The sequence below is a fragment of the Girardinichthys multiradiatus genome, chromosome 21 (assembly GCF_021462225.1).
Source record: "Girardinichthys multiradiatus isolate DD_20200921_A chromosome 21, DD_fGirMul_XY1, whole genome shotgun sequence".
Lineage (NCBI taxonomy): Eukaryota > Metazoa > Chordata > Actinopteri > Cyprinodontiformes > Goodeidae > Girardinichthys > Girardinichthys multiradiatus.
Window position 1 is genome coordinate 42,002,666 of NC_061813.1, and position 22,477 is coordinate 42,025,142.

The 22,477-nt window shown below is 44.1% G+C and overlaps 1 protein-coding gene across 1 annotated transcript in view; it reads left to right on the forward strand.

The window, feature by feature from the left end:
• Window positions 1-22,477, forward strand: part of LOC124858044 (receptor-type tyrosine-protein phosphatase mu-like) — a 174,168-nt gene that overhangs the window by 20,798 nt on the left and 130,893 nt on the right. Inside the window, exon 2 of the mRNA XM_047349761.1 lies at window positions 8,619-8,735. Within this exon, the coding sequence (XP_047205717.1) occupies window positions 8,619-8,735 (117 nt within the window). The remainder of the gene's footprint in view (window positions 1-8,618; window positions 8,736-22,477) is intronic.

Genomic DNA, 22,477 nt, shown 5'->3' on the forward strand with positions numbered 1-22,477 from the left:
CTTATTGTTTTATTGTTATTCCTTGTGTTGTATGCAGTGGATGTCTAGTCGGCTGTTTTAAAGGGCTATAAAATTAAATAAAATGAAAAATGAGTGATCATCTGCCTGTATTTTTGGGTTCAGTCTGTTAACGTCTCCACCTGGCTTGCCTCTGTGTGCTCCTGATGCCTGATCAACAGACAGTCTCGGCTGTGTTTACAGACTCTGATCTTCTCTGGAGTTCCACCAGCTTGTAGATGTTGATCGGTTCCTGAAAGATTTTAACTCAAATCAAATTTAAGACTAAAACCAGTAAACCAGCTACAGAGCTTCTGTTAAGCCATCTTTAATTCTCTGAACTTGTTTTTGAATCATGATGGTTGCTCTTGTCTGACCCCTTCTGTTTGTGAAAGGCTTTTAAAATATTTAGTTGATAAACTGCTGTCAGGGGGTTGCACCCCTGATCCTCCTATTTCACCCATATGTCCTGCTTTTATTGAACATTTGAGCCTGTGACTACCTCTCAGATTTCTGACTTGGTTCAGCACCTGAGGCCTTCAGACTGTCCAGGTGACAGTATCCCCCCCCCCCCCAGCTGAAGGTGGTGTATCTTCAGCGGCAGGACCATCAATGCCTATATGGCGATTATGACATGTTTCAGTGTGGTTTAAGTCATGTCACATAACTCAAAGAGTTCTTCTCAGAGTCTGCAATGATTTCCTTTTAACTGTTGATTCTGGAGCTTCTGTTGTTTAAATTCTTCCTGATCTCTCTGCTGCTTTGACTCAGTTGATCCTTAGGCCTTTTTAATTTAGTCTCTTCTCGCTACCACTGAGATTCATTTTCTAAAACTATGTGTCATATCATTGTTATGCAGATGACATCCAGATTTATTTAGTTTGAAAATCAGGTGGAGCCCAGTATATTGAGAATTTGCAGAAGCATTGACAGGATGTCAAAACATGGATGGAACTTCCTCTGCTTAAATTAAAATAAAACAGAGGTCATTGTGTTTGGGAAAACCGACCTTCTGACACGATGCAGCAGTGCTGTGGGCTCCTTGGACTCTTCGGACTGACCTTTTATGAGGAATGGAGTTATTTCTGATAATAACCTCAAAGGTCAGTGCAGTAGTCCGGTCTATTTTTTACCATCTGAGACTAATCAGCAAACTCAAATCGTATCTTCCATCTTGATGCCCTTCAAAAGGTCATTCGTGCTTTTACCTTTTCTAGACTGGACTACTGCAGCTCCCTTTATAGTGGATTGACCAGTCTGTCCTCTGCCGTCTCCAGCTGGTCCAAAATTCAGCTGTCCGCTGACCAGGCCTTTTCAGGACTAAATTTTAATGGCTTTTTTTAAAGCCAACCACAAACCTCTCAGAGCAAACCTTCCTTCGTGGTAGGTGTCCATCGCCGGTTTCGCTTCGCTCTATTCGCCCTAATCGTTCCATTCGCATTGCTTCGCTCCTGAATGCAGCTCTACATAGGGTTAACATGTAAATCACTCACTCCTATCACGTCATTCACGGTCAGACTGAACACATAATAAGGCAAAGATGGATTTGTTTTTCCATGCTGGAGGAGTTCCAGTATCCTGGTGTCAAAATGGGAAGGAGCAGGAGATAGATAGATTGCTTGCGGCTCCGATCTGTTGTGGTACAGAAAGAACTAAGGCGAAAACCAAGCAATGGATTCATTGGCCCATCCAGGTTCCACCTATGGTCATGAAACGTTGATCATGACTGACATGACAAGAGCCTGGACACAGGCAGATCAAATGAGGATCCTCTGCAGGGTGGCTGGACTCCTCCTTAGAGATCATTTGGAGAAAGATTTGAGTCAGCTGAAGAGGTTCAGTCATCTTATTAGTGTGCCTCCTGAACTCCTCCTTTAACAGGGTTCCTGGGCACGTGTCACTGGGAAAAGACCCCAGGAGAGAACCAGATCTCTCTGCAGAGGCTGTATTGCCTATTTAATGCAGGAGATGCAACCATGTTCTGATCTGTTGGTGAGAACATGACAGAGTCTTTATGCAGTTAAGAAGTTAAAAAGAAGCTGCAGATTACTGGGTAACATTTTCTTCTGTCATCATTCCTCCTTTTAAAACGTTTCATTTATGTTTCCTTTCAAGCTAATAACTGAATCTGAGACCATGATGAGACCAAAAAAACTTCCAGATTTGAGCTGCAGCAAGAATACAACAGGAAGTAAACACATCCTAAATAAAGTCCTGCTCCATCAGACCTCACTCTCTGCAGGAAATACCTGTCCCCATGGTAACATCAGCGGGCCCACAGCAGCTCGCCAAGCCCTCTCCCAAAGGTTGCAGGTCACAACCCCCACTCAGGTTTCAACGCATGCTTTCATCAGGATCGGCACAGCGAGGTTTTCGTAACCATGGAAACAGCAGCAACAACATCAGCCCTCCGACGTCCGAGGGAGAAATGAAAGAAAGTGTGTGACATTTCATCCTGACACTGTTTCCTGCTGCTGAGGGTCTTATCAGCAGGATCACATGTTCCTCAGCACACGCTGACATTTACACGGCACAGAGATGGTTGGTTTCTGCAGAACTGTTATCTGAGGAACATCATCAAGAGCTCTTGTAAACAGAAACAAACACACCAGAAAATAAACAAGAGAAATGAGTGAGAACAATTTCTGCAGATCTTTGAAGAATAAACTCGATAATGGAACGCAGAGAAATGGTTCCTCAGCTCACATCAAATCAGAGGAACGGTTCTGATCTGTTCAGAAGAACCTGATGGTCTAGGCAAAGCTCTGAACCTCTAACATATCAGAAGCATACTGAGGCGCTGACCATGACATGTTCTAAAGTTCTAAGCATCAAACCTTCAAATCACTTATTTAAGAAGGACATCCTGGACCACTGCATTCATCTCAAGAACATTATTTGGGATCACCATCCCTACAAGCTGGTCTCAGTCTAGACTATTTTCATTGGTAGTTCCTCTATAGTAGAACAGGTTCTGAATCCAATCAGAAAGGCATAGGTTCTGCTTTACCATAAAAAGTCCTCAGAGAACATCTCCTCTTTACTACATGATATTGCAGTTTTAAACTCAAACTTGGCAGCAATAAAAACACCAGACCGTCCACCAGGCAGAACCACACTCAGACCCTGTAAGATTCTTGTTTTCAGTAGAACCTAGGATCTAATTAATAGCTGATGTAAATTCTGCTGGAGGCCGTCCTCTCTGAGCAAATTTTCTCGCTCCAGAACACCTATCAATGCACCAGGATCTTGTTTGTGAAATTTAGCTCAGCCTTCAACACCATCAACCCTGAGGTCCTCCACCAGAAGTTCACCCAGCTCACAGTACCGGCCTCCATCTGTCAGTGGATCACCAGCTTGCTGACTGACCAGCAAGAGCAGGTGAGGCTGGTGAGCATCTTCTCAAGAACCATCAGCACAGTCATGCTTAGGGGTGTGTTCTCTCCCCACTCTTCTCTGAACCTCAGCGGACCCGTCAGTGAAACTCCTGAAGGTTTAGATGACACCACAGTTATTGGACTGATCCAGGACGGTGATGAGTCTGCATACAGATAGGAGTTGGACCGGCTGGTACAGTGGTGTGGTCAGAACCACCTGGAACTTAATCCACTCAAGACTGTGGAGATGATGGTGGATTACCAGGGAACCCCCAACCTCTCACCATCCTCAACAACACTGCTTCTACTGTGGACCATAGTTCCTAGGAACCAACCTTTCTCAAAACCTGAGATGGTCTTCACACATAGACGATGTTCAGAAGGTCCAGCAGAGACTGTACTTCCTGAGGCAACTCAAGAAGCTCAACCTTCCACAGGAGCTGCTGGTCATCTTCTCCACTGCCATCATTCAGTCTGTCCTGTCTTCATCCATCTCAGTGTGGTTTGGATCATCCACAAAAGAGGACAGGTCCAGACTGCAACGAATAATCAGGACTGCAGAGAGAATAATCAGAGCTGACCTTCCCTCCATCCAGGACTTATACAGGTCAAGGGTCAGGAAAAGAACTGCTAAAATCTCTGCAGACCCCACACACCCTGCACATAAACTGTTTAGAGTTTTACCTTCAGGTGGCGCTACAGAGACAGTTTCTTCCTCCTGGCTGTTAGCTACTCTGCTGGAAACAAATAAGCATATTTGCACTATTATATCCAACATATCATTTATTTTATTTCCTCTAAAGTTTTTATATTTATTTTTAATGTCTGCATGCCGTAAGCGCTGGAAACTGAAGTCAAATCCCTTGTTCTAATGTTGGCCAATAAGCTGGTTCTGATTCTGGTTCTGGACATTACAGTGCAGGTGTGAAAACATTGACTGATAGATTGATGAGGAGGAGGAGATCTGTGAGGAACGCTGACATGTGTTGAAGACGGTTCTTCTCAGAGTTAAAGGAGGTTTTAGGAGAGAAAAGGAGCATCAGAGTTGTAGTTATTGATCAAGCAGCTGGAGAATAAAGAGGGCAGGCGATCAATAGCTGCACATTATGATTAATTACTGCTGTGTGCTCTGTCACACACACATTTAGACGGTGTGTGTGTCTCCTCAGGGTGTATTTTCTGTTTCCTGTCATCACTCTGCCAACACACATTCAGAGCAGGAATGTGACGGAATGACACTGTGGAAACGAGTGTGTGTGTGAGTTGGTTCCCTGAGGTGTGTGTGTTTTTGTCTCATTTCCTGCCGAGGCGAGTCGAGGCAAAGAAAAAGCCTGACAACAATCTGCTCCCTCTGAAACTCTCTGCTTTGTTTTCTTCTGATGAAACAAACGGAGCGAGACGGACAGAGAAACGACTCGCTGGGCAGAATCACTGCAACGCTCTGCTTCCACACATTCAAACCAGAGACCAGATGAAATAAATCTAGCATTTCATTAACAACCTCACGAGTCTGTCTTTAGTTCACAACATCTGAGCTAAAAGCCACCAGCAGGGAGTGGAAAACAGAGGGACAACTGCTAAAGAGCTCCATCTCAAACTCTGCAGTCTCAGTTAGCAGGTTAGATGTTGGCAACATGTCGGACATCTTCAGGATCATGACCAGAGTTCGTCCCATGATAGAAAAGCACTGAACCTGTCTGGCTGCTTGGAAGGAAGAAGCCTCTTCTCTCTAAAAACAAGATGGCAGCAGGACTTAGGTCAGCAAAGCTGCATCTGGATGAAGGACAAGATTTCTGGGACATTGTCCTCTGGTCAGATGAGACCAGAGTAGAGATGTTTGACCATAATGCACAGAACCATGAGGGAGGAAACCAAACACCTCAGACCAACAGTCAAGCACTGTGGTGGCAGGCTACAGGTCTGACCTTGTTCTGCAGCCACGGGATCATTGAGTGGGCCATGATCTCCTCATTAGGCCAAAGTATTCTAGAGTCAGTGTGAGTCCATCTGCTCAACAGCTGCAGCTCAGTCCAAACTGGGTCATCAACAGAACAATGAGCATTACACAGCATTACATCGGCAACAGAAAACAATTCAATTCAGTTTATTTATATAGCGCCAATTCACGACATGTCGTCTCAAGGTTCTTCACAACAGTCAGGTACATACATTCCAATTAATCGTAACCATTGAACAGTGCAGTCAGATTCAGTTATTTATTCAAATTGGATAAAAAGTTTTTCTATCTAAGGAAACCCAGCAGATTGCATCCAGTCAGTGACTTGCAGCATTCACTCCTCCTGGATGAGCATGTAGAGACAGTGGACAGTCACTGGTGTTGACTTTGCAGCAATCCCTCATACTGAGCATGCATGTAGCGACAGTGGAGAGGAAAAACTCCCTTTTAACAGGAAGAAACCTCCATCAGAACCAGAACCAGGCTCAGTGTGAGCGGCCATCTGCCACGACCGACTGGGGGTTTGGGAGAACAGAGCAGAGACACAAAGAGAACAAAGAAGCACTGATCCAGGAGTCCTTTCTATGGGAAGGAAAAGTAAATGTTAATGGATGTAGATCCTTTAGTCGTTTCATCTAGAAAGAAAGAACAGATAAACTCTGAGCCAGTTTTCAAGGTTAGAGTCTGAAAGAGAGAACATAGAGTTAGTCACAGTAGAAGCTCAGTCAGTAGCCATGTCTAGGAGAGAGAAAGGATTAAACACTGAAAGACAGGGCCAAGTGGATCATCTGTAGAGGGTGAGCATTAAGTTGTTGCCAGCAGAAGCTCAGACGATTCCCCTCTCCAGAAAGGTTTCACAGGTAGACACAGAGTCAGGCCAGGTGTAGCTTCTAGGAAGAGAAAAGAGAACAAAGTTAAAAGCTGAAATAACAGCAAATAATGCAAAATTGGAGAGTAGTGTGAGAATGTAGCAAAGAGGGTGAAAGTGGTCGTTATGTCCTCCAGCAGCCTAAGCCTATAGCAGCATAACTACACAGATAGTTTCAGTTCAGATTATTTAGTTAAACGGCGCTTATTTACAACAATGTCGTCTCAAGGAACCCCACAAAGGGTCCCACTGATGGTCATTGTTATACTAAAAACCACAAGGATTGAGATACCTCTCTCTGTCAGACTGATTATAACCATTGGAAAAGAGAAGGGGTCATACAGGTAGCAGAAATGGAGGGTGTGTTTGCACCTCAACCATAACTGAGCCGGTTTAGGCTAAACCTGACTCCACCTTACTCCAACCAACAGGGAGGGAAGAAGATGGAGGTAAAAAATAAGGAAGATAGCTCAGGAAACAACCAAGATGCTGCAATGGTCTAGTCAAAGTCAAGAGCTTATCCTGATTAAAATGCTGTGGTTGGACCTTCAGAGGAAATCCCAGTAAACTGATGTAACTGAAATGGCTGAACCAAAGTTCCTCCATAAAGATGGTAGACAGTGACAAATTCAGACCGAAAACTACTACTCAGGTTTACTGCTGCTGGAGGAGTTTCTGCTCCATTTCTCCAGAGGTACCAGTGGAACCAGAATCTGTCCCAAAAGGAGAAACTCATTGGGTTGATTATATTTAGCTTCATGTCACCAAGTCCAGACGCATTTCTGCTGTTCAGCAACTCAGAGGCTCAGATTAGTTCTGTTTTCCTGCTGGCCCTGTGTGTGTGTGTGTGTGTGTGTGTGTGTGTGTGTGTGTGTGTGTGTGTGTGTGTGTGTGTTCTCAGTTTGCTATATAGATGCAAATTCATAGAAGCAGATTAACCAGATTGTGTCTGGAATCTGTTGATGAGCTAACACTGCCCAGCGGGATGATCCTGTGTGTGTGTGTGTGTGTGTTCCTGTCTTGGCATCACAGTGAGACCATTTTCCCGATTTCACCATCAAATTGAGGACCATTTGTACCAAAGTGAGGACATTTTGCTGGTCCTCACGACCTATTTTGCTAACGGTTAGGTTTAGGACTAAGATGTGAATTGACTTTAGGTTAAGGTTAGGGTTAGATAAGCACTGGTAATAGTTAGGTTTAGGGTTACTGTCAGGGTTAGGGCATAGAAAGGGTTGAAAATGAATGGACGTCAATGGGAGTCAATGGAAGTCAACACATGGTCCTCACTACATATAGCAAAACAAGAGTGTGTGTGTGTGTTTAATGCACCTTCTGTTACAAAGCAAGAAAATGAGCCTTCCAGCTATTTAATGTCAAGGCTTTCAGATGACGGCCACACACACCCGCAGTCATTACACTGACGAGGCGTCAGAGCCCCAATGCCACACTATATATTTACACACACACACAAACATACACTTATGCATACATAAATAGAGTGGGTGTGTGTGCTGGCATGAATGGAAGGATTAAGACATCTTAGATTCGGGAAGGAAGGAGGAGGCTTACATCTATTATGTGTGTGAGGAGCCGGCAGCGAGCATGCTGGGAAATGGTAATGAACTGGAACTGTCTCCCTCTGAAGAACATTATATGTTTACAAGCTGCTGTCTCTGCTGAGGAGCATGAAGAAAGGTCGCCGTCAGAGCTGCTCTGACACTCCTGCAGCTCCACCATCCATCAGAAAATACATGACTGGACCTCAGGAAACCCAGTTGATCAGGCTACACCCTCAGCTGATGGTCAATTCAGCTGAAAGGTAAATGTTTCTGTTTACAGTAATCCTGAGAGACTGAAAAGATGAAAACTGGAAACACTGGTTGTAAACTGGAGAACATCATTCAGACCAAAGAAGAAAGTCCATGGTCGGTTCCGATCCATCTTGTAGAACTGTCTGCTCACCGGTCATGTGTAGAACTGTTGGTGAACCACCCCAGACAGAGAGACTGAAGTACAACCAGATGCTGGTAAAATCCTATTATGATTCCTCCATCCAGTGTTGTACCAGTTCACCCCTGAGAACTAGTTCTAAGTTCGCTTCAGAACGTCAAAGCCAAACGAATTCCTGTTCAATGTTCAAAGTTCACTGTGCCTGCAACAATCTCACTCCTTCCCTGCAGCAGGCTCTCCTCAGTTACAGCAAGAGCCTTCAGTTAAAGTTACATTTAAGGGGAAGAGGAAGGTGTTACTGTCAAGTTAAAAGCTTATGGAGAGGTAGTGTGTGACTGATTTACAGACACAATGACGGTGTGGGGTCACAGTGAAACATTGATGCAAACAGAACCAGCCTTCCTGGTTCAGTCCTGATTTAGAGCATTTCAGAACCTTGACTGAAATGTTTCTGTTTCTCTTTCAGCCTGCCTAACTGGTCAGTCTCCAGACTGTACACTGGTCCAATCCAAGGAGGACGACTTTGACTGGGAGCAGGGCGACACCAGAGACCGGCCCAATAGCAACCCATGGATCCCTGCAGGTATGATTTCCTGGCTTTGATTAATCCAGGTGGAATTCAGGGAACTGATCTCAACCCTTCCTGTTTTAAACATGTTTTTCATGATTAATGTTACTGAGTTGAGCTCCTGTGAGGAGGCAGAGTATCTGCAACACCTTTGGTCCTGAAACCCATCAGCATCTTAAATCGAACTCCTCCTTTCCAAAGCAATCCTTGCTCCACATGGTTCAGGCTATTCGTCATCTAGAACAGTCTGAGAGATCATGGTTGTTCTTTGTTGGCTGCACCCTGAAATCCCTTCACATTCCTTAGATGGTTTCATGATGTTCTGCTCTGCAGGGCAAGATCCTTCTGGGAGGAACTCCGTTGTTAATAAATTGAATGATTTTCTCACAAAGTTGGTTTCAACTTGAAGATCATCTGTGTTCCTCAGTGACTCAGACATGGACTCAGATGATTTAGGAATGCCTTCAGGTTTAAAAGGAGATGTCTGAAGGAACACCATCGTTATTGACCCATTTTTTTTCTGGAAGTGAACATTGTTTTTCAGTGGGTCCTCCTGAAGGTTTCTGAAGGTTCTATTGGTTTAATGATAAGAGCTGTTCTTGTTTTTATGAATGTGTAGAACAGCCAGTTGACAGGATGCTGGAGATAAGTAGCTGGTTAATGAAGCTCAGTGTGATGGATTTATTGGCTGGTTGTTCAAAGGATCAAGGCTGCACTTTTCCTCAATCTTTCTTAGTTTTCCATCTTTTTGCTGGAAGATCTTTCAGCAGAAAGAACAGAGTCATGGTCCTGCAGGTTCTGATGTTGCTAGCACTTGTTGTCAGCGTAATGAAGTATCGAACAGTCGCTTTAATGCTCAGATGCAGCTCGTTGGCTTTCTGTTTGGACCTGCTGCTGCCTTTGTCTTATCTCCTATTGACCTGCCACACTTCCTGCTTGAGTTATGGTCGGACAGCCGGAGTTCACAATGAGCCTCGCAGATAATGCTCACCGTGCACGTCTGCGTGCACGCCGTTTGTTACATGCTCGCGGAGGTTAACCTGCTGACGAATGAGAATGCAGCAGTCCTAAATCACAGAGCCAATCACGTGAGAGACAGGCTGAGCGAGGACACACAGGGAAGAGGCGGTAACTGTCCTGTTTGCTGTGAGTTATGGAGGAAGAGGAAGGAGGAGTAACGAGTTCGCTTCCTTCCTGCTTTCTGTGTTTCAGAGGGACAGTGTGACTAATTACAGCCAATCCAAGCAATCACACACACACACACAAACCTCTTCATCCTCCTCCTCCTCTGCTCTTCGATCTCCTCCCGGCTGATGTGTGGAGCAGCGAGCAGGACATTAAATCTAAGTTACCCTCCACAGCTCGACTGCAGCAGCAACATTTCACAGAGAAACCCGGACCTTCTCTCTGATGGGTTCAGGCTCCTCAGGAGAACCTTGAAGGCCAAAGATGGGTTTTATTCCAGGAAGCGAACCTTCACATCACCATGTCTAGTTCTGTGTTTTCTGGTCCTGCATCAGCTTAAGTTATGAGGCAGGGAATATCTCAAATATCAGAACCACGCAGGGCATTGGGTCTGAAGAACCAGAACTGATAGGCAAGGCTTAAATCAACCCAGACAGTTCATCTAAACATTACAACATTTTCAGGTCTGTAATAAAACCTGATCAGGCAAAAACCAGCTAAAGTTCTCCTGATCTTCCACAGCTCGTGCCTGGATGGTCAGCAGAAACCTGCTTGAATCAAGTTCTAAGTAGCTGTTAAAAGAGACTGAACAGAAGATCATTGTGGGCTCATCAAAGGAACTTCTCCAGTGTTTGGCTTTCTTGGATTGGTCTTTGAACATCCTCTGCTGACAAAATGTGTTCTTTCTGTCGATGCAGCGAAAACTTCGGAAACGTGGACTGGACCTGTTCGCTGGTATCCAGATGTTCTGGTATCTGTCCTGGTAAAAATGAGGAAGACCTGAAGCTGGACCTGTCTGAGCTCCACTTTAAATCAGTTAGAAACCAATTCACCTTTCAATCACAAAAACAAGAGAGAACAAACATCTCGTTTTTATCTACTGAGGAATCAGATGTTTTCACCTTTGGACTTAACCCAAATCCAGTTGGTCACCCTTGATCCCAGATTCCCAGTTTACATTCCATGAAGAACGTTGGATCTCTTTTGTTGCTGTGCTGTTAATATCTGCTCAGAATCAGAATCAGCTTTATTGCCAAGTTCGTACATAAAAACAAGTAATTTGACTCCGGTACACTTTGCTCTTTGGTTTTGTTTTTGTATTACAGAATATATCAATTTACAATTTACACATATCTAATAAAAAAGGTGCATTTGCTCCTAAACAATCTAGAGAGAACGTCAGGCTCACTGATGGCTGGAGATTCAGTCCAGTACATTTCTGTTGTTGATCCAGTGATCCGGCTGTCTACGGGTTTGGACTCAGGTCAGAAGCCAGGTTGTCTCTGGAGTCCAACCAATCATTGTTGGTCTCCACCTCACATCAAAGATCATTTTACCAAGAACAAACCGGTCAACCGAGATGATGAGTTCCTCAGCTTAAAGCCCCCAGGTAGAGATAATATCTTTCTCATTTAGGAGATCCAGCACCCCTTCAGCCCCGGTCTATAGCAGCAGAACGGAACTTTCTTTAATGTAAATGTGAAACTGTAGATGACGGGTTTAAGTGGGGATCTTTGTCCTCATAAATATGTGAAATGTTCTGTTCTAACTGTGTGTAAGTTCTGCCAACAACATTCGGGTTCCTTTAACTGTTCCCTTCAGGAAACCATTGCAGAACATCTGTGCTGTTCTTCACCCTGGATCTGTCCTCATAAGCTTGAATCGTTTGTTGTGAGGCAGACCTGTTGTGGAGGTTCTGGGTGGTGTTTTAATGCAGCAGAACCCCCCCCCCCCCCCCCCCCCACAGCGAGCAGCAGCAGGAGCAGCAGCACAGGCATCGATTGGCTGGTGATTGCAGGCTCCGTTTAATGTTCTTATAAATGGAACAAGTTCAATTTAATCTGAGGCTTGTAGCGCTGCTGTCAGTGTGAACAACAGTAATCTTCTCTAATACGCTTTGCTCCTCACACACACACACACACTGAGGGCTGCATCTGAGCTCATTCCTGCAGCCTGACGTAGTTTTGTTCAACCCAGCAGCCAGATGTTCTAACAGGGCCCGGTTCCCCGGCAGGTTGGAACATGAAGCCTGAGCTGTGGTCCGTTATAAATAACGGAGCTGCTCCCACCGTTACATCATTGATATTTTTAGGTTCTGCAGCAGCTGTCGGCCACCAGCAGCTCAGGTTCTGCTAAATCTGCTCTGAATCAAAGATGGAACTGTTCTACTGAAACTGACAAGTTCTTACATGCAGAACAAACCCAAACTACACATGGTTTCTTTTGTTTTTTTGTTTGTTTAGACCCTGACCCTGAGCCTGGTTCTATAGCTTGTAGAACAGGTTCCAGCCATGTTCCGTCAGTCGGGTTCTGGTGCCTTCAGTGTGCATTTAGAATTGATTGGATTGATTTATTTCATGTTCTTCAGGTTCTGCTGAGTGAAATGTTCTAACGTTCTCATCCTGTTCTGATGTTCCAAATGTTCTTCAGCTGTGGTCTGCTCCTGTTCCTCGAGGATAGTCATTATTCCCCTCATTTAAGCATTGGTGCTTCTACTCGACACGTTCTTGTTCTTCACTGGTTCTATGCTCCTAACTAGAGGAGGGGTTCCTTTGTTCTGTTGACTTCCCAGTCTTTACATGTGCTGAGGTTCTCCTCAGGTTCCTCAGTCAGATGCTTTCTCAGCTGTCTCCCGCTGTTCCTGAATGTCACTTTGATGTTTTTTGTTCATAGACTCCTTTTCCTTGTTAGTGGATGGGTTCTACATGTGTTCTACTCCAGGAATGCAGTTCTGCTGAAGGTGTAGGCTGGTTCTTCTCCGGTTCTTGATTAAAACATTGTCTGCTCATGTTCTTTATCTTAGGTTCTGTTTCTTTTTAATTCTTCAGTAGGTTGGTCTTTGGTTGTTTAGGTCTTCTTGATGTTTTCTATTAATTAACGTTGGTTCTTTGGTAGTAAAGTAAAGTCAGCTTTTCATGTCCTTCATGAACTACTCCCCGTTCTGGTTGAGCAGACTGGTTCTGTGGACGTTGTCCTCTGGTCTTTGTGATGAAGGCTCTGCTGTTGTTATTCCTGTCAGTCACAGCTGAGGGCCAAAGAAAGGCACACGTCTTTAATTGATTGGCTCCAATCAGAACAACTGGGGGGAACACAGGATCTCACACACACACACACACACACACACACACACACACACTGTGGATGCCTTTGGTGTGTGTCTCTGTGGGGTTCAGGGTGTATTAATATTTCTAATAGGCCTGTTATCAGCTCACTGCCAGCTGTACACAACAAACACACACACACTCTGTGAAGCTGCAAGGCAAATATAAACACACACACTCAGCCCGGCTGTGTGTTGTGTGATAACTCCCACAATGCCTTTCTGTGTCAAAGAGACCTGGAGGTCAAAAACACTTTTCAGTGTGTGACTGTTAAAATGAGTTAAACACAAACACACACTTTCTGGCTTTAAAGTGAAAACTGATTAAACACACACACATCTGCAGGTAAACAGTGTTTAAAGTGAGTCAGGTCGAGCGACAGAGAGAGAGATCCTTCATGAATAATACACACCATGTGTGTGTTGTTGTTGTTGGGTTAATGAGTGTGTGAGAGGGTTTATCAGCGTGTCGGCACGCCGCTGCAGATTCACATGCTGAATGCAACCATACTGAGTGTTGGGGGGCAGGTTTTTGAGACCAGCCGTCAGAGAACCAGTATCAGCCCTCTGCCAAACCAGTTAAAGCCTCCACCTCAGACTCACATCAGCCAATCAGGCAAGAGCTCACTCTGACACACTGCCTTCCTATTGGCTGCTTTGATAAGTCGTATTCTCACACTGGCCTCTTTCAGATCAATGTTCCACAGTAAAATGTGAACCCACCATTAAGTATTGTTGACTTTCACATATAGGAAAATTCTTCTCTGCTCCAGCTCCTCTGACTTGTGGGGTCCCTCAGGGTACCAGCTTGGGTCCACTTCAGTTAATCTGTACTGGCTGCCTTTGGGTTCCGTTTTTAGGGAGGAATGACATCCTATCCATTGCTTTGCTGGTGATATCCAGGTTTATTTAACCGTTAACCCTAAAACTACAGAGTCACTTAGGACAGATTTTAACCATCTAAATGACATAAAAACCTGGTAAAAATACTTTTCCTCAATCTGAGGTAAGCTGGTATTTCACCAGCTCTGCCCTCCTCATCTCACTACTGTTGTAGTTTGGGTGGAATCTGCTGCTCTACTCATAAACTTAACATCCCTAATGCATATCATACACTATATGGCCAAATGTTTTTGCTCATCTGCCTTTGGAAATCCAATTCTTTATCCACAAAGTTCTCTTGGTCTGCTGCTCTACTCCTGTAAAACAGTCCCAAACCACGATCCTCCTTCCACCAAGCTTTACACCTCACTCAATACAATCAGACAAGCACTGTCCTCCAGACAACTGGAAAACCCAGACTCTGGCTTCACACCATTGCAAACACCAATCATTAGTTATTAACTGCGTGACTGAATATATTTAAGCTTCATATTCATCAGGAACAGAAACTCATTTATAGCAGAAGAAGTCACACTGATCTTTATTCGTCTAGAACAACAACAAAAATCATTACATTTCATGACATGAGAGGTCAGAAACAGAGGGTTTGTCTCAGGATAATATTCATTTTTCTGACTTGAATGTAGAATACTGCCTCTTGGTTTCTGATTTCATCCAGGTCTGGATTTCTTCCACGGAAAGTTTCCCTTTAATGAAGTCGGTTTGCTGATTCCATGGTTAGAATTAATCGCTACCCTGAGAAAACGTTCAGTATTATTGCTAGAACATATTTATTAAACCTGTTTAATCATCTTCTTCTCTCAGACTTCTAAAACCGTAAATGTAGTATTTTAATATTTAAGGACAGTTTGTACATCAGACTAAGTAGGTAATCTTCCCTTTCAGCTGCGTTTAAAGGAACCTTTGGGTTTTCACCAGAACCATCTGCTGTACTGCTCCTATTTACGATGACAACCCAAAACCATTTTCAGTGATTTCAAAAAACAGTTTTAAAGTTTTTTATAGAAATTGAAGCATCTTGAAGCAGTTTGTTGTATCATAAAGGTTAGAAGACTGTGGTTCAGTGGGGAGAGTCGTCTTGAAATCCAAATGTTGTAGGTGTCAGGATGTGATGTTCTGGACTCTGTTTTGTGTTTTTGTTGATCTTTTAATTAGATGTTCTTACTTGTGTTTTGTATTCATGTTAGTTGTGGTTTTTGTTTTAGGTTATATTCTGCCCTCCAGTTTGCTCTCCTATTTCCCTTGGCGTTGTTTTCCTGTTTATTTTCTTAGAATGGTTTCCATCCTCTCTTTTATAAGTTAGCTCTAGTTAATGTTTACTAAGGTTTCTTTACTTTTGTAGTCTGGGTTTCCTTATGGTTTCTGTTTGCTAGAGCTTAGGTTGTTGTGTTCCCTCCAGTTTCTCAGTTTCCTTTAGTTCATGTTATTCTTGATTCTTATGTTTTAATTTATTCTTTGTTTATAGTTTTGTTTAGGTCTGTTCGGTGTCTTGTTAATTACTTGCATTAGGTTCACCTGTTCCCTCTGCCTCCCAGCCTCCTTGTGTCACCTGTTCCCTGTTCCTCTGATTACCTGCCCTATTGTTTCTTGTCCACCTTTGTCTGTATTTAAGTTTGCCTTTGTCCTTTGTTCCACGCGGTGTCGTTATGTCTCTTCCATGTCCTCGTGAGATGTCTCTTTTGGATTTTTGTCTTTGCTCTGGATTCTGTTAAGTTCTGTTTTCAAATACCTTGTCTACTGGATTATTTTGTCACCCTGCACCACGCCTTCATGTGAGTGAACTCATTTTATTAAAGTTGGAGTTTTGATCCCACTCTGCTTCCTCCGTGCTTGTCTGCCTCTGGTCCACCACAAAATACCACATTTATGACAGTAGATCTGATTCCAGCTTCCTCCTGCTACATGGCATTGTGCCCCTGGGCAAGGCACCTAACCTCAAGTTGCCTACTGCTCTGCGTACTCTGCGTAGCGGTGTATAGATATGTGTGTGGGTGTGTTTGTGATTGGGGCTGCAGTATAATGGCTTTGAGAGGTCGATATGACTGGAAAAGCTCTATAAAAGCTCAGTCTGTCTACCAGTGTTAAAAAAGGCTTGCACCCTTCTTGATATCTTCTCTAAACACTGAAGTGTTTCAGAATAAATGTAAATATTAGTCAAAGACAACACAAAATGCAATTTTTAAAAGAAGGTTTTTATGATTAATAAGGAAAGTCCAAACCTACATGGCCCTGTGTGAAACAGTGATCGCCCCCCTCTTAAAACATAACTGAACTGTGGTTTATAACACCTGAGTTCACTTTTTCTAGCCACACCCAGGCGTGATTACTACCACACCTGTTCTCAATCAAGAAATCACTTAAACAGGATCTACCTGACAAAGTGAAGTAGACCAAAAGATCCTCAATTGCCAGACATCATGCCGACACCCAAAGAACTTCAGGAACAAATGAGAAGAAAGTAATTGAGATCTATCAGTCTGGAAAAGGTTATAAAGCCATTTTTTTCATAATGCTCATTTTTATTTAACTTTTTTTAACACTTATCATAGGATGTATTTTACACACACTAAGCACCACACCGACCACTCTTCTACAAACCTACGCACATCTGTACATTATGTGACAGAAAGCCAACTGGTAAAGGGAGACCAAATAAAATATTGATTAAGTTTATCCAATAGTCCATAAGACCCATTCTCATAAGAAGCCAATATACCCATTGTCGACAACCACTCCTCATAGGAAGGGGGGTGTTTTTGCCGCCAGTGTCTCAAAAGAAGCTGTGGTAAGAGCCAAAATAATCCATCTCATTTCATGAGAGGAAAAGTGAGAATCCAGGAGTGCTATGGTTGAGCTGAATGCAGACAGTTTGGGTGAAATGTGAAACCTATCCAGAAAACTAAAAATAATCTTAGAAATGTTTTCCCACCAGTCCTGAAGTGCTGGTCAGTTCCATAGAATATGTAGAATTGAGGCACCTTAACCATCACATCTCCAGCAAGTATCCATAGGTTTTAAACTCCATTACTTTTGTTGTTGTGGTGTTCGATGTCATCTATGGCATTGAATAAACCTGCTGTCTATTTTTTTATACATGGTATTAATATTAGAAAGACATGATTCCCATTCAAATGAAAATATGTCCTCTGCCAGGTCTTCTCCCCCATATCCTTTTGCTTTAGAAAGGTTAGCTATTTGTTCTTGCAGCAAATGGTAGATTTTAGAGGGCATACCTTTGCCCAAGAAGGACCTAGTTAGCAATGCTCCTACAGGACTACCTGCAACTGAGAGGGCTTCCTAGCCATTTAGATAAAGAACTGCCCAACTAGACATATCTCCAGAATTGGTTATGTGGTAGAATATATATTTCAAGAATAGAATAGAAGCTAAGAAACTGTTTGGTCTTACCACCAAACAAGTCAGAAATAAGAAAGATACCTGCTTTACATCACTGTGCCCCATCAGCTTGTTTCCCTCCATTAAAGATTTTTTTTATTATTCCACAAAGGTGCCAAAGGTGATTTAATAAAGTCCCAGCGACCTGCTCTGTGTAATTTACACCATATTAATGTTGCAGTTGTAATTATAGGGTGGTTAAGTTTATTGTTGGGACCAAACAATGTTCAGCAAAGGAGAGATGGCGTTATTGGCCTCTGTCTCTACTTGAAACCAAGTAGGTTTATCTGATGTTCCGGGCAACCATGCTTTCAGCTGCTTTACATTCATTGCCCAGTAATACCATTTAAAGGTAGAGAGAACCCTACTTCTTGTTATACGTTTGAAGCTTCTTAAGACTCAGGCGGTACGGTGAATTGGCCCACAGAAAATGTCGAATTGAAGGATCTCGTTCTTTAAAATAAGAATCTTGAATATATAAGGAGATATTAGATATCAGGTAATAAAACACAGGTGCGGTCATCATCTTAATACAATTGATTTTACCCCTCAGTGAGAGACGTATCCTGGACCATCTACCGAAATAAATTTTTATTTTTTTCAACTACTGGCCCAATGTTTGCTCTAACCATATTGTTATAATCAGAGGTTATTTGTACACCTAATTATACTTGAGGGCCACCGAAATTTCCACTGTTTAAACAATGTAGAGGGACAGTGTCCTGACATGGATTTCGCCCCAATTAACACAATATACATTGTAAAATCTTCTGTACATTTCACCAGGGCTGGAATTGACTTTCCAGGCTGTGTGAGACATACCAACATGTCATCAGCATATAATAGAAGTTTATGGTGACTATCACCAACAGTGATCCCGTGAGTTTCTTTGTCATTTCTCAAATTTTCTACCAAAGGTTCTAAAGCAATCACAAACAGTCCAGGACTTATCGGGCAACCTTGTCTTGTAGACCTTTGGAACAGAAACAGGTCTGATCCAGGTCCATTTGTCAGTACACAAGCCTTATCCATCTGCTGAATTTATTACCAAAGCTGAAATTTTCTAATTTCTTAAAGGAAATCCCCATTCAACACAATCATAGGCTTTAGCAGCTTCAAGTGATAAAGCAATTGTGGGATGTCTTGATGTAGGTTAACCAAACGTTTAATATTATCAGATCCATAATGATTTGGGATAAAACGTTTTGGGTCACAGTTAGGCAGAGAAATAGGCCTATAGCCCTCGGGATCCAAAGCATCTTTCCCTGATTTATAAATAAATGTTGTAAGAGCAGAGAGCACTGACTGAGGTAGGGGACCAGGATTGAAAGCATTATTATAAACTTCAAGCAATAAGGGGGTCAACATATCTTCAAATGCTCTATAAATGTCCGGCAGTGGCCCATCTAATCCAGGAGCCTTTGCGATTTCCTTTAGCTTTATTGGAGCCTCCAAAATCTCATGATTATTACTTGTGACAATTTTAGATCAGTAAAAAATGTTTCAATTGTTTGTTCATCTAAAGCCAGTTTATTGTTGAGGTGAACACCCAGGTACTTAAAACTGTCTCAATGTCCTCCCCCTGGATTTTCACTGGTGAGTGAGGTGGTGTCCTTCTCCTGAAGTTGATGACCATCTTCTTCATCTTACTGGTGTTCAAGCACAGGTGGATGCACTCACACCAGTCCACAAAGTCCATGATGACCGACCGGTACTCTACTTCGTTCCCCTCAGACACACAGCCCATAATGGCTGAGTCGTCGGAGAACTTCTGAAGATGACGGCTGTCCTTGTTGTGGGTGAAGTCCGCGGTGTAAAGGGTAAAAGAAAGGATGACAGGACAGTACCCTGCGGGGCCCCAGTGCTGCAGACTAGCACGTCTGACTCACAGTCTCACATACTGTGGCCGACCAGTGATGTAATCAATGGTCCAGACAGCAAGGGGCCCATCCACTCCCGCGTCCTCCAGCTTCTTCCGCAGCAGCGCCAGTCTGATGGTGTTGAAAGTGCTGGAGAATTCAAAGAACATAACTCTCACAGCTCTCCCGGCGGTCTTTAGGTGGGTGAGCACCCCCTGCAGGTCCAAGGTGGGGCTTACCACAGCGCGGACGTTGATGATGATAAGCCTCTCCATAGTCTTCATCATGTGGGAGGTCAAGGCGACTGGTCTGTAGTGGGCCGATTCCGTGGTATGCGTTGTTTTAGGAACTGGAACCACACAGGAGGTCTTCCACAGGACAGGGACCTTCTCCAGACTGAGGCTGAGGTTGTACATGTGGCTGAGGAGCCCAGACAACTGGTCTGCAGAGGTCTTCAGCAGCCAGGGACTGATGCCGTTTGGTCCTGCAGCTTTCCTCTGCTTGAGGTGTCCAAAATCCAGAAATGTTCTTCAGTCCTCTCCACATGTCCCACACGTTGTTCTGAGCGAGCAGCTCCTCCAGCTTCTTCCTGTTGACCTTCTTACACCTCCTGATTCTCCACTGGAGCTTGTGCTGAACTCTCCTTTGCTCCTCACTGTTCCCTGAGTTGCAAGCCCTCTCCTTCTGGTTCAGATGGGTTTTAAGCTCAGGGGTCACCCAGGGAAGGTTGTTGGAGAAGCACCTCTTCTTCTGGATTGGCACAATGCTGTCCACACAGAAGTTGATACAGTTTGTGATGCAGTGGCTCAGGCCATCAATGTCCTCTCCATAAGAGCTGCACAGCATGCCCCAGTCTGTGGTTTGGAAACAGTCCTGCAATCTCTCATTGGCCTCCTCAGTTCACACTTTAACAGACCTTTTCTGTGCTCGCTTTTTTCTCATCTTGGGTGTTTATTGGTGGAGCAAATGGATGAGGTTGTGGTCGGATCATCCAAGTCGGGTGCGGAGGTGTAAGCGTGTCAGAATCTGGGTGACTGCGCTGTGGACCCACAGGAGCTGCTCCTTCACATGGACATGCGTCCCGTTACACCACCTCTCTTTCACAAACACCAACAGCCCTCCTTTCATCTTTCCGCTCTCCACCACACTCCGGTCTGTGCCCACGAGTTTGAACCCATCCGAGGGAAACCACTGTGTCCAGTATAGGTCCATTTAACCACGTGTCCATAAAACACAACAGGCTGCACTACCAGTTCTCCCTCTGGTTTCGCATCAGTACGGCCAGCTCCTCAGTCTTGTTGGAGATGGAGCGGACATTTTCCATAATCACGGAGGGCAGACATGGTCTGTACCTCCGCTTCTTACAGTCTCCTCTGCAGCCTCGGCTTCTCTGTATCTCTGCAGGAATCTCCGGCTTCTCTGCATGGTGGCCTGCGCAGCTTGAGATGGTCCTGTGTGTAGACAATGGGACCACGGTTAAATCCATATGGGTTCCCCAGTGCGGACTCAAAGAGTGCAGAAAACAGGAAAAATCCAAAAACAACAATAATAAAAGTAGGCTTCACATGTGCACAACTGCACAGTGTTTTACTCACTCTAATGAAAAATAGAGAAACACGTCTATGAACACTTCAAAATAGGAGAAGTAGAAAACAGGCAGCAGAGCCGATGTAACTTGCTGCTGTTCACACAGCGCCATCTTCGTCATGGAACTTCGACACGGAGAGTTTGCCTGCAAGCTTTTGTCACTCCAGATATTCGCCTCTATTGCATCGTCCTGTGAGACACGCTGGAAATGGCAACGAAAGTTTGGTTTTCCACAGGTTTTATAATCCCGGGTGACGTCAGAGCTGCGACGTCTGTTGAGCTGCGCCACTCAGCCGGTCTGTCCTCCAAAATGGATGACCCCTAAACAGTGTAGTTCCTGGTCGTAGATGCTGGGTTTCCTATTGGTTAAAGGCTGGTTTTACTGGCTGTTTACTGCTGGGCGGTAGCAGCATGAGTAATGGTTGTTAACTGGTGGTTACCTTTGGTTAGAGGAACATACAGGTCCTTCTCAAAATATTAGCATATTGTGATAAAGTTCATTATTTTCCATAATGTCATGATGAAAATTTAACATTCATATATTTTAGATTCATTGCACACTAACTGAAATATTTCAGGTCTTTTATTGTCTTAATACGGATGATTTTGGCATACAGCTCATGAAAACCCAAAATTCCTATCTCACAAAATTGGCATATTTCATCCGACCAATAAAAGAAAAGTGTTTTTAATACAAAAAACGTCAACCTTCAAATAATCATGTACAGTTATGCACTCAATACTTGGTCGGGAATCCTTTGGCAGAAATGACTGCTTCAATGCGGCGTGGCATGGAGGCAATCAGCCTGTGGCACTGCTGAGGTCTTATGGAGGCCCAGGATGCTTCGATAGCGGCCTTTAGCTCATCCAGAGTGTTGGGTCTTGAGTCTCTCAACGTTCTCTTCACAATATCCCACAGATTCTCTATGGGGTTCAGGTCAGGAGAGTTGGCAGGCCAATTGAGCACAGTGATACCATGGTCAGTAAACCATTTACCAGTGGTTTTGGCACTGTGAGCAGGTGCCAGGTCGTGCTGAAAAATGAAATCTTCATCTCCATAAAGCTTTTCAGCAGATGGAAGCATGAAGTGCTCCAAAATCTCCTGATAGCTAGCTGCATTGACCCTGCCCTTGATAAAACACAGTGGACCAACACCAGCAGCTGACACGGCACCCCAGACCATCACTGACTGTGGGTACTTGACACTGGACTTCTGGCATTTTGGCATTTCCTTCTCCCCAGTCTTCCTCCAGACTCTGGCACCTTGATTTCCGAATGACATGCAGAATTTGCTTTCATCCGAAAAAAGTACTTTGGACCACTGAGCAACAGTCCAGTGCTGCTTCTCTGTAGCCCAGGTCAGGCGCTTCTGCCGCTGTTTCTGGTTCAAAAGTGGCTTGACCTGGGGAATGCGGCACCTGTAGCCCATTTCCTGCACATGCCTGTGCACGGTGGCTCTGGATGTTTCTACTCCAGACTCAGTCCACTGCTTCCGCAGGTCCCCCAAGGTCTGGAATCGGCCCTTCTCCACAATCTTCCTCAGGGTCCGGTCACCTCTTCTCGTTGTGCAGCGTTTTCTGCCACACTTTTTCCTTCCCACAGACTTCCCACTGAGGTGCCTTGATACAGCACTCTGGGAACAGCCTATTTGTTCAGAAATGTCTTTCTGTGTCTTACCCTCTTGCTTGAGGGTGTCAATAGTGGCCTTCTGGACAGCAGTCAGGTCG